General features: G+C 39.4%; 1 protein-coding gene across 1 annotated transcript in view; it reads right to left on the bottom strand.

Annotated features, from left to right (window-relative positions):
- Positions 1-13,249, bottom strand: part of TMTC1 (transmembrane O-mannosyltransferase targeting cadherins 1) — a 2,511,834-nt gene that overhangs the window by 21,904 nt on the left and 2,476,681 nt on the right. Inside the window, exon 13 of the mRNA XM_044087246.1 lies at positions 13,043-13,180. Within this exon, the coding sequence (XP_043943181.1) occupies positions 13,043-13,180 (138 nt within the window). The remainder of the gene's footprint in view (positions 1-13,042; positions 13,181-13,249) is intronic.

A 13,249-nucleotide genomic window follows, 5' to 3' on the forward strand; every position in this document is an offset into this window, starting at 1 on the left:
TGATTACTGACCTGCTGAATGTTATGTACCATTTCCTGTACAGATTTTTTGTCTAATGGTTCATCCGAGGACAGTTATTTAGTTAACTGGTCTAACATAAATTCCTGATATTGAATCATGTGGAATTGACAGTTCAAGGCCCTAGCTGAAAGAGTAGCAGAAGTGTAAACTTTTTTACCCCATCTCTCTAAGGCCCTAGATTCCCTTTCAGAGGGGAGGGGGTTTTTGGAAGAGGTAGCTGCTACAGCCTTGGGTCCCTGGGAGATAGTTTCGGGATCTGCAAAAGGGGCCTTATACAAATGATAATGTGTGTCCGGAACCCTGTAGTACCTATCGGGCTTAGCAGGGGCCGGAGGAAGAGAATCAGGAGCAGTACAAGCATCATTAAAAGCATCATCCACAACAGTAAGTACTGGAGGAATGGCTAAAGGCCTATGCTGTGGCAAATGCAAAAAGGTTCTAAGCCTTTTCCTAGAGTCTGAAAAATCCTGGCCCTGCCATTGAAATTGTTCCCTCATAGCATGCAAGGTTTCCCCAAAAGAAAATTCCTCAGGCGGGTTGGGAGGGTGGCCTAATGGTTAAGGTATTTGCCTTACAAACACAAGGTGCAGGGTTTGAGTCTCACAAGGGATAATTGGCTAAGCTTAAAATGGCTTGCCAGGGCAGTTAGCTTAGTACTAATCTATGAACCTATGAACCTATGAATGGACTCTTCTGCATCAGAGTCCTCATAAGGAGAAAAAGGGGCCTCTGGAGGGTCTGAATTATCTGATTCATCAGAGGAGCCATCTGAAGAAACTGGCTCAGGGGGCTCTACTCTAGTCCTCTTCTCTGGAGGTGGGTGAGAGGCCCTGTCTGGATGTGGTTGGGATCCCCAGATCAAAGAAATGAGATCCTCTGCTAGACTAAGCATTTGTGAACTAGAACTGGGCCTGTGAGAGGGGGTCTTAGCAGGCACAGTTTTGGTAGTTTTTGCTGCTTTAGCCCTGGCAAAGGCCTTAATCGACATGGATGCAGGAGGCCTAGCAGCTCCACGTGCAGGGGTAGAAATATCCAAAGGGATAGTATCTGATAAATCCTGTGAACCTGCAGGAGCAGGTGGGATTTCAGTAGCAGATTCAGCCAAGCTGGATGAGGCCTCGGTAAGTGGCAAGAACCGTGGACTCGGTTTCAGCCAAAAAGTGTCGGTCCTTTAGTATCCGACGGCATAATGTAAGCAAAAGCGGGAAAAACTCTTCAGCAAATTCAGACCGACGTCTAAGCATTCGTCGGTTGAAAGAAGCACAGGCTAGACAAGCTGCTACGTCGTGGTCTGGGCCTAAGCAAGGTAAGCAGTAAGAGTGGAAATCTTTATGAGGTATTTGTTTCCCACAATTTAAACAATTATTCACTTTTTCTGACATCGGCTGAGGCAAGAAAGAGTCTTTAGCTTTTAGAAGTCTTCGGTACTTGTAGTAGTAATCTCTGGTTCTGACCGAACAGCTTCTGAAGAAAGACTGAGGAAAATGCGGCTGATGCCTTTATACCCGAAGAACTGCCGCTATCGGGTGAAGTGCGACACCAGCGAGGCCAGACCCAGACTTTGGAATCCGGCCGACCGAAGGGCTGCCTGACGACAGGACAACCCATTTGTAAGGACTGCAGATGCATCCTTGAAGGACATCCACAAAGCCTTCTTCAGCTATGTTAGAAACCTGGGCGGAAACCCTCAGATATGCTCAGAGTTAGTTCACAACAACAAAAAATACACTGAACCCACAGATATTGCCAACATTCTGGCTGACAGGTTCAGTGCAAATTTCTCCCCTTCCTCACCCCCAAAAGAAGAAATACTTATCCCAGCTGAATGTAATCTCCCTGTCATCTCAGATGTCCAGGTGAGAGCCGCACTCAGCAAAGCTAAAAACACAGCATCAATGGGAACTGACGGTATCCTGGGTTGCGTGCTATGTGAACTCCAAGAGGAGCTAAACCCGCACATAAAAACGCTATTTAACCTTAGCCTTACTACAGGATATGTACCTGAACACTGGCGTACAGCAACAGTGGTCCCACTCCACAAAGGGGGTACCTCTACAGACCCTGGGAACTACCGCCCCATAAGCTTAACCAGCCTGGTCTGCAAAGCTATGGAAAGAATCATTATGGAACTCATAAACAGAGACATTGGGGACCTACAGACACTTGACCCCACCCAGTTCAGCTTTGTAAAGGGCAGATCCTGCCTTTTGAACCTGGTTGACTTTTTCAAAACAGTCACTAGAGCCATTGATGAGGGCAAAGCAGTCCATACAGCCTACCTGGACTTGGCTAAGGCCTTCGACACAATACCCCACTCAGGCATCATAGATAAGCTCAACAGCTTAAATGTAAACCCTTATGTCACTAGATGGGTTGCAAACTGGCTAAAGGACAGAACCCATAAAGTTAAAATCGCTGGAGTAATGTCAGACTCAAAGCCAGTCACAAGTGGCGTCCCACAGGGATCTGTCCTGGGACCCCTCTTGTTCGGCATTTATTTCTCAGATGTTAAAGCAAACATGGGAGGGTTGTGGCTGACAAAGTTCACAGATGACTGCAAATTAGGCGCCATAGTCGATACACCAGCGGACACATACATCCTACAAAAAGGCCTCACAGAAACGGACAACTGGTGCTGGAGTCATGGCCTTAAACTAAATGCCAAAAAATGTATAGTCATCCCCTTTGGGAAAAACAAAGTACCCACAAATTATCACATAGACAGTAACCCACTGAGTATGGAAAAAGTAATCAGAGACCTAGGGACCCAAGTCGACAGCGACCTCTCATTTGACACCCACGTTGCCAAAGTGGTTAGAAAACATTCTACCTTGCACACCTTATCATGAAGGGATTCACATCCAGATCCAAGGATGTCATTGTACCCCTATACTCCTCCCTCATCAGACCCATGATTGAGTACAATGCCCCATTTGTTATGTACCTCACCCGGCATTTGCAACAGCTGGAGAGACCACAAAAGTACCTCACCAAGAGGATCAAGGGTCTCCAACATATGTCTTATTCTGCCAGACTAAAGAAACTCCAGCTCTATTCAGTAGCATACCGCCTGCTCAGAGGTGATCTCTGCCTGATGTACAAGGCCATGTCCAATCAGGAACTGATGGACATGCTCCACCTCAAAAAATCCAAATCCATCAGAACCACGAGAGCTAAAGACATAAACCTCGGCTCAAATATGAATAGGACATGCTGGAGGGATAGATTCATAACCCAGAGGCTTCCCATGCTCTGGAACAAGATCCCAGTTCATGTTAGGCAGAGCCCCTCACTGACTCTCTTCAAGAGAAATCTTGATGAGTGGATGGGAGATCGTAAGTTTACCCCAGGGGTCACATCTGTGTCACTACTAGACAGGGGCACAGTAAACTAATTCTATTATATAAGGGGACCTTCACTGTGTCACTACTAGACAGAGGCACAGTATTCTAAATCTATTCTGTGCATTTTGTACCATTTTATGGGGTGGCGAAAGCCACATCACTATGGCTAGGCTTACAAATGCCCCAGGGCAGATAGCCTAGTACTAAACTATGAAACTATGAAACTATGAAACTCATGCCTGAACAGCACTTACAGTTAAAGTGGATTACAGGAAACATGAGAACCAGAGAAAACTCTTCACTAGCGTGTGGGCAGATGGGGAGACACTAGGCACCAGTATTAAGGTGTGACATCTGGGATACTTTTAATAGCATGCCTTAAAAGGTACTAAAGGGATTCCAATCCTCTACCCTTCCAACTCCACTAAAGTGGAGTATTTTTCTGTGCCACCAACCGACACCAGGGATGTCAGCTATAAAAGCTGATACATAAGAAAAAACAAAGTGAATTACAGAAGGGGAAGGAGATTTGAATCACGCAGCCTTGGCAGAGGAAACCTCAACATACACCTGCTGCACTAACTGATAGCAGCAGGGTTTTTTATCATATAATGAGTATTTCAGGCTGGCATTATTCAATGCCTGCAGCAGTCCTTGACTTACATAGGAGAGGGAGAAGGACTGTAAATGTTAAGCGTATCTCTCAACCTTTCAACTTCCTATTGTAAGACATCAAGACAAAGACAAAGCCCAGGACTGATTTTAATTGTTCCTCATACAAAAATCACAAGTATAACAGCTTTTGCACTACAATACATTTACATGAAGGATATGAAGTGTAAATATCAAATATCTGGCATTAAGAACTGATTGTAATCATCCATGAACTACCATGGCAGGTAAAAAGGAGATATCTAGATGTTTCTGATAACAGGGGCAGGTTTATGGTATATGGTGTGTTTCTTTACTCTGTGTGTGTGTGTGTGTGTGTGTGTGTGTGTGTGTGTGTGTGTGTGTGTGTGTGTGTGTGTGCGTACATGTGGAACAGTGACTGAAGGAGGTGCTGTGGCTAACAAGATGTGGCTGTCAGTGTTACCTCTTTAACACCTAGCCTGAGTGCAATTTCACACCTCTTGTCATCTACAGAGTACTTGCCTGGACAGTTTTTGCCTGAGCTAAAGTTCTGAGAATGCAGTTTTTCAACCTTCCCGTAAAGGAATGATTATATCTGAAAAACTATAAAAGTTACAAAAGAGTTAAAATACGGACATTATTCAGCAGACATTTCTCTGCAGAAATGTGATATTAATATGTCAGCCAGACCTAATGGTAATTTGTATTCAACAACTATTAGATGTTGTTGTTTCTTTCGGCTTTTCCCGGTTAGGGGTCGCCACAGCAGAACTCCGGTCCGCTAATGATTGGCAGTTGATTTTTATGTGCAGAGTTGCCGGCCCTGATGCACAACTTTCAACGAAGGTACGCCCATTCACGCATGTCTCCACACAGAAGACGCTCTAGCTGAGAATCGAACGGGACAACGTCTTGCTGTGAGGCGACAATGCTACCGCAGCACCACCACCGCGGTCTATTTAACAGCTATTAGATAATATGTAAAATTCATTATTATAATTATACGAACAAGTATGAATATCTCTGTAGTAGAGAGTGTTTGTGTATCTGTAATATGATTTTCCTTATTTTCACAGTTGATTGAAAAAAATTATGATGTGAGATTTCCTCAGTATAATTAATGAAATTTTCCCTTTGGATTTTGTTTATATAAGTAGTAAATGGCATACCTCTACACTGTACAGATTTTCGCAGAATGTCCAGCTCTGTAGTAGAGAGTGTTTGTGTATCTGTAATATGATTTTCCTTACTTTCACAGTTGATTGAAAAAATGATGATGTGAGATTTCCTCAGTATAATTAATGAAATGTTCCCTTTGGATTTTGTTTATATAAGTTGTAAATGGCATACCTCTACACTGTACAGATTTTCTCAGAATGTCCAGATTTTCGCCTCATATTTCTGGTCTATTTCTCTTAAAACTGTGGGTTTCTGACAAATCACTGGCAAATCATTTAGGGAAAAGTCAGAAAATAATGACAGACATTTGAGTTTCAGACTTCATACCCTTCAGAATATTCATGCTAATGCAAAACCTGTTATTCTAGCAACTTTCTAAGTTTGTACAAGCAATATTTAAAAACTGCCTCTATTTTGGTGCTTTTGACCCCCCCCCCATTATTTATGGCTTTGCCCAGATTTCTTGCTCTAAGAGGTTGAGAGGTATGGTAAGTTGGGTGTGCATGGAGTTAGGGTGCTGGGGGGAGCTTGGCCCCAGCAAAAACAAAACAAAAAAAAGAAACAAATTTTTCTTTTTAAGGTTTGACTTTTTTGTAGTCAAGCTATCTTTTCTACTGTTTTGCTGTCTACCACTTTGATGCCAACTATTTGACTATCAGCAAACTTCTTTTTTGAGATATGCAAATACTCCCATTATAAAGTAGCATTGCATGGTGGATATCACTAATTAGGAGAGTTCAAGTGATCAAAATGTGTAAATAGTGGTGTTACTGTTGTCAGTATGTGTAAATAGTGGTATAAATGATGCTTATATTAGTGATGTAAAGAATCAGTTCCAAACAGAACACTATCCCTTTAATTGCTAATTTGGACCTATTTCTTTATGACCTGACCATACTAGTAAGAACATTTTTCTTGACAGAACTAATGGATGTATTATAAAAAAAAACAGGTATGTGCAACAGCATTTGCCCATCGTGTGTAAAGATACTGTGAGTCCAGTATAGTGGCACTGGAAATGAGAATCAATCTATGGTGAAGAAAGGACGTAGAGAAAAAGAAGAAGGAAATCATTCTTTCCAGATGAATCGAGAAAGAGAGAGAGAGAGAGAGAGAGAGAGAAGAAGGAAATCATTCTTGCCAGATGAATCGAGAGAGAGAGAGAGAGAGACAGACAGACAGAGAGAGAGAGAGAGAGACCACATTTATAGACAGTTGTGGGCAATTTAATACCAGTTATTAATGTTAAATTCATGAGACCTAACACTGCCAATGTGAGTGCATTTTCCCAAAGAGAAAGGGAGAGTATTGTAGTGTTCTGTGAAATTTTTGTGTACCTGTGTAGATCTCTCTGTGTCAAGATGGCCACAGTGCAGCACTTACTAAAGATTACTGGCTTCACCTGAAGGGACCGTTGCCATAGCCAAGTTCATGGCTACCCTAATTACAATCCAACATTAAAACAGTTTGCCCCACAGAAGAACCTCAAGGTACATCTTACCACCTTGTGCTTATCATGAGGGATGGAATCAAGCTGACTGGGGGACCCAGGATTTTATCAGCAAACTGAACTGGAGAACCACTGAGAGCATCCATTGACATGGAGGGGGGCTGCTTACCATGACTATGTTAAAGTCAAAAAGACTTTACTTGCCAGACATGGTATTATCTCTGAAGCTGTTGCTTAAAAGTTCACAGTAGATATGTTCTCATAACAAAACAGTAAGGTCACATTTGTCTGACTTATAATAAACAATCACTTTTTGGTTAGATTCTGAGGGTTAACGTGATAAAATTAAAATGAAGGAAATGATTGCAAATGACACATTATCAAGAGCCTGTCTACTGCCTTAAGAAAGTCAGTGTGTCAAACTGTCCCCAAAAACTTTAAAAGTTGTTTTGGTAAAAAGGTTGTTATACCAAAAAATTATGTAAAGACCTGAACAGTTTAGACCTGTAGTAAAACCTGTGTCCAATATGGGTAACAAACAAAATGAAACAGTTGTAGATAGTGTTACTTTAAATGTGTGAAAAACAGCCACACAGCTAGATTTTGTACTAGTGAGACTGTTACACCTGTAAAAACTACTATCTCTGAGAAGCATGCTGTGATTAATGTTTTGCTACAGAATGTGATATATTATCTGCTGGGATGGCCATAAAATGCATTCTGATACTATCCTATTGGAAAATTTAGTCAGTGCAATGGCTTAATTGAACTGCAAAGAAGTGTTAAACTCAGGCAGTACAGTAACACTTATAAAACAGAAGCATGCACATCAGAAATTACTAACAAAGCAGCAGAAGTGGCATATATTCATGGCAACAAAAGTGCCCATTACTCAGAAGTACACATAATGTTTGAGAAGCCTGTTGCTGTCATTCCCAGTTTAACACGAGATGATAATAGGGGAAAACTGTCCCCACTTTAAAGATTTGGGGATATGGTTCTTTTGATATTTTGCCATATCAGTATGGAAAGAGGAATTAGCAAGTAAACCTGTAGATGTACCTTTGCCTCGCTTAGAAAAGGGGAGAGCAACAACCAGTCACGTGTTTTGAAGTGAATGAACCCAACAAAGATTTTGGCATACTGTAGGGAAGCCCTAAGGGTGCAATAATTTGACTGGACTGACAATAAGAAGATGCACATAAATCATTTAAAGAGAGGCATGCATCTACCCTATAAAAGTATAGCATGTAGGAATAGCCCGTTACAATGGAGGAACTTACACATTAAGATATTGCATCCTGCTGAGCAGCTTACAAGATAAGAATCAACAGAAGGAGGAGACTTGTACAACAAGCTATTACTGCCTGCAAGTACTGCAAAGTACAACATAGAAACGTCAGTACAGACTGAAAATATTCCAACAGTATTATTATAGTTAGCAAATGTTGCACAGCAGAGAAAAGAAGTGAGTAGAACTAAAGAGAATGAATCACTCCCTGACAGGGTGTATTCTAAGGGAGTGAAGTTATGAAATATGGAAAATACATCACTTGAGCTAAATTCTAGACTTTCTGTCAAGCTAAAATCAAAAGACCAGAAATGGAGACTTCAAGGCAGCAGGATGGCTGAGAGAGAGAGAGAGAGACAGTGAGAAGTATAACAATAAGAAAAATGTCACCTAGTAGTTAAGGAGGAAGAAACAGTGTCTGGTTAGAGTTCTGAACTGATTTATTAACTAACTAACTAAATAAATAAATAAATAAATAAACAAGGGAAGACTCTAAGAAACAATATTTAGGAAGGAAAAAAGTAAAACTGAAGATAAATTATGTTCTGAAGGGAATGACAAAGAGACAGCAACCTAGAGTTGAAAAAATAACTGCGATGGTTGCGTTCATTCATCCTGTTTCACAGAAAGAGTTTACACAGAGAAGACATGAAAAAATCAGAAGGTGGTTTACACTAGCAGAGAAAATAACACTGAAAAGGTTCTTAATGATATTCTTTGTTGCATTCAAACACAGGCATTCTAAGCAAAAGGAAGTGGGTTTTATTCATCAGGTTCATAAAGAAAGGAAAGAAGAACAAATAAATAAGGTTAAGATAGCAATTGGTACTAAGAAAGAATACTGGTTTGAACAGTCTATTCTATGAGAAGACATAGACAGTGAGAACCCTGCATCTATTGTAATAGGTGAGGAGGCAGTACCATCTACCTCATGACAGACTGAACTTGAGGAAACTCCAGAATGAGTTGAGCATCAGGCAAGCTCATCAGGCAAGCTGGTTAATTTTTAGAAGTTAAAGGAAGAAGATAATATGGAAGAGCAATGGAAAAAAGCTAGTTTTTATGAAAGAAGCTGAACAGGATGTTCTTACTTCTTCCGCTTACTTTGTGTTACAAAGTGACTAGGTGCACAGATTAAGTGAAGCTGCAGTAAGAGACTATAGCTGGGTTCTAAATAAGCTTACATGTTTTGGGGAAAACACAAAAAATAGATAGTTTATATAGTCAGGGTAAAATAGATAGTTTATGTAATCAGGGTAACATATTCCACACAGCAGCAACTCAAAGTCAAAGTGACAGGGTGGGGGATCAGAAGATTAACTAATCTAAAATGACTACTAGCCTTGTGTTATGCAGTGGCTCAACCATGAAAATTCTAAGTGACAAGAAGTGTGGTATAAAATACAGAAAATAAGTAGATCTGTAGAGAAAGTACAAAGATTTCACAAGCAATATGAAAGCCTTCCTGAACAACATACTATAGTAAATTTACCATCAAAATAGTATGAGTAAGGCAGACACCTGGAAGGAAATCATTTTAAACAGAACACTGATAAAAATTATACAGAAGCTCCAGAAATTTAACACACAAGTGAGTGTTTCGAGAACAACAGTCTGTAGTATAGGGAAGAAATAATTTGTGGTACAAGTAAATAAGCTAGCTAGATATTTACATACTGCTGTAAACATTATTGCTCAGCTTTACAAAAGGACTAGAGCAGATGTCAATTTCAGGGTGGTAGGATTGTCCCATTATGTTGAATTAAATGTAATTTAACTACACAACAAATTGTGTGTAACAGAAATATAAAGATCATGGAATTTAAAGTTAGAAATCATTTTTTAATCATGGTTCCTTCAGCAGAAAGTTTCTGGATAAGTGGCAGAGTAGCCACCTGGCAGTGTGTATATTGGCTCTAGATGATATATTTATATACTCATTTATTTATTTACTTTTGTTTATTGGGAAAGTCCAACTCGGTGAGTAATCAATTTTCAGCAGTGGCCTCAGGAGAAAAGCTCCACAGTGATTGCACACATACACACACACACACACACACACACACACACACACACACACACACACACACACACACACACACACACACACACATATATATATATATATATATATATATATATATATATATATATATATATATATGGGTCTACTTCTTTTGACCTAACTTTCATTTGCCTGACACTCATTTGCCTGACCCCATTTGACTGAAATTTCATTTGCCTGACACTTCATTTGACTGACAAGTATTATTAGCAAGAAAATGGAATATGCCCCCTTCCCCACTGCAGTGCGACCCTGGAGTTAGAATATATAGTTAGGGGGGGGCACAGCCCCCCACAACGGGGGGTGTGGGGGTGAAGCCCCCCACTTCATTTCATATGATATTGTTAACTTTTGATGTAATATTGCTTAGTAACAGAAAAGTAAGTGGGGGGCTTCACCCCCCCCCCCAACTATATATTCTAACTCCAGGGTCGCACTGCAGTGGGGAAGGGGGCATATTCCATTTTCTTGCTAATAATACTTGTCAGGCAAATAAAGTGTCAGGCAAATGAAATTTCAGTCATTTGGTCTCAGGCAAATGAGTGTCAGGCAAATGAAAGTTAGGTCAAAAGAAGCAGACCCATATATATATATATATATATATATATATATATATATATATATATATATATTGGCAATTCATTTCACATGTCTTTACAAGTGATCATTTCATGAAAGAGTACTTACAAATTTTGTGCTCTGCAATTTGAGAGGTGAGCGGAAAGTGGTGCAGAGTACAGCAGAGGAAGTAGGAAGTAGGATGTTGACTATGTGAATATCTCGAGAAAAGAACATAGTTGAGTGGTATAGACATAATATTATCCTGTAGATAGGGCAGAGATGTAAACATGAATTTTAAGTGTAGTTTTACCTCAGTTTTGAAGGAATGGTGGTTTTCAATTTGCTTTAGCTGATGTGGAATAGAAGTCCAGATTTTTGGGACATGGCTGGAATATAGGGCATCACTGGAAGAATTATGTGGTTTGGATATGGTCAGCAGCAGTTTACCCTTTGGGTGTGGCTGATGATCTGTTGAATATAGTTGTAGGAAAGCTGTCCATTTACTAGGATGATTGTTTAGATTATTGGTTACCGTTAGTTGGGAAAGGGTGAGGTAATGACTTTGCTCGAGCCTGTTTAACTCTATGAAGGATATTCAGTGATGGGATGTTTAGTGGTGAATTTGACTATTTACTTTTAGCTCAAGCTTTGTTTTAGTTCCAGTTTGTATGTTGGTGAGAATGGAAAAAACACAGATGAAAGCTAGAGTTTTCCTGTCGGTACAATAGTCCTAGTTTCTGGTTTATCCTCTTTATGGCTAGCAGAGTAAGGATGTCAGATTTTTTTGCTGGCATAATGGTTAAGGTGTTTACCTTACAGACACAAGGTGCAGGGTTTGGTTTTCACATGGGGTAATTTGCTTAGCTTACAATGGCCCACAAGGGTAGTTAGCCTAGTACTAACTTATGAACTCATGAACTTAAGCTGTCATCAGTTGTTACACCTAAGGATGCATTTGTTAGTTGTGCTCTGATGAAGGAAAGAGATTTGGGGGTGAATTGAAGCAATTTAGTTTTTTTTTAGGATTTACAATTAGCTGACAGTTATTGAGCCAGTTTTCTATACAGGAGAACAAATAACTAAAACTGAACTATTCCCATTAGTCTAACTTGCTTATTCCCTCCAGTACAGCTCTTTTGAGTGTGTACTTTTAACTCACAGTGGGTGTAGCCTGAGCTTTAAAAAATGAAGTTATCACCTTACAGTTCAAATAAATATATCTCTGGAAACATTAGTGTTACTAGAAGACTGTAAATGTCAAACTATTCAGGATAAATTAATCTTTACATTACTGGCATTCATTCAGTTTGTTGCTTTAAATTAAATTTTATAAGCCAAAATCTGGCATCTCATTAACCATTCAAGTAAGACACACACTGCCAGAAGGATTTTATTCATGTAGCTGTGAGCTTTCATATGAGGTTATGCAGTTCTGTCTGTGTTACCTGAATGTTGAGATATTTATAGAAATATGAAAATTATTACAATACAAATAAACAGTACAAATATAATATTCAATATCTCTTTAGACATTAGATAGAGGTAAAATATCAATACAATTGTGCTTGACATCATATATGCTTAAAGATGAAATCTTCTGATACCTTGCATGTAGCTGGTCTATATTACCATCTTGAATGGTAAAAATGTTGAACGCTCACATGAGCGAAAACGGACTAAAACAAACTTTTTTTTTTGGGGTCGCAGTACAGAGAGGATTGGGATATTTGCCCTTTCCTCACTGCAGTGTGACCTCGGAGTTGGAATATATATTTAGTGGGGCAACTTCGTTTTAGTCCATTTTCGCTCATGTGAGTGTTCGACATTTTTACCATTCGAGATGGTAATATAGACCCTATGTAGCATGATTTTGGAATTTTTAATGCAAATATGAACAAGCAATATTTGATGCTTAGAGGCTTCAGTAGGAGATAACTGCAGAAACGCCTGGAGGTGCACTTGGCTGTAATGAGTTAAACTACAAATAATTAATTTTGTGTATGTAGATATATATATATATATATATATATATATATATATATATATATATATATATATATATATATATATATATATACACATCTCTGTATACACAGATTTGCATTTATTCCTATTGGGTATCATGGACTATCTTCTCCCAGTCTCAAACAACCATAAAATGTATGACCTAGCCAGAAAGTAAGGTTGACTTCAAACTCTGTGGACAAGGTTAGCAAAATGCAATGCTGATTAGGACTAATTTGGCCTGCCTGAAGTAAGAAACACAAAACAAGTAAATAGCCCTTTTATAAAAGTTTTTTTTTTTTATTCTTTCTGTGAGAAATCTATAGGCTGCAGACTGTTAGCTGCAACTGAAGTTCGGTTTGACAACAGAGATGCATGTAAAGAATATCTGTAATGATGGTTTGGAGGATAAAGCCTGGTTAGTGACTGATGAGCTGATTTGAGTATGTAACTGGAGAACACATTAGAAGCTGTATTTCCTCATGTTTTTTTACCTTGTTGTACTTCTCTTGTTTGCTGTAAATGGCAGACAAAAGACGATAACATTCAACACATTTAGCATGTTTCTCTGCAATATGATTGGCCAGTTTTTCTGCGTCCTTTACTTTCCCAACCATGGCGAGAACCTGGGCCTGAAACACAATTCATAAAACATAGCATTAGAAAACAGATTGGTAGAACTTGTAAATTTGTACTACAGA

The sequence above is a fragment of the Protopterus annectens genome, chromosome 11.part0 (assembly GCF_019279795.1).
Source record: "Protopterus annectens isolate FY-2018-M chromosome 11.part0, PAN1.0, whole genome shotgun sequence".
In the NCBI taxonomy this organism is placed as follows: domain Eukaryota; kingdom Metazoa; phylum Chordata; order Ceratodontiformes; family Protopteridae; genus Protopterus; species Protopterus annectens.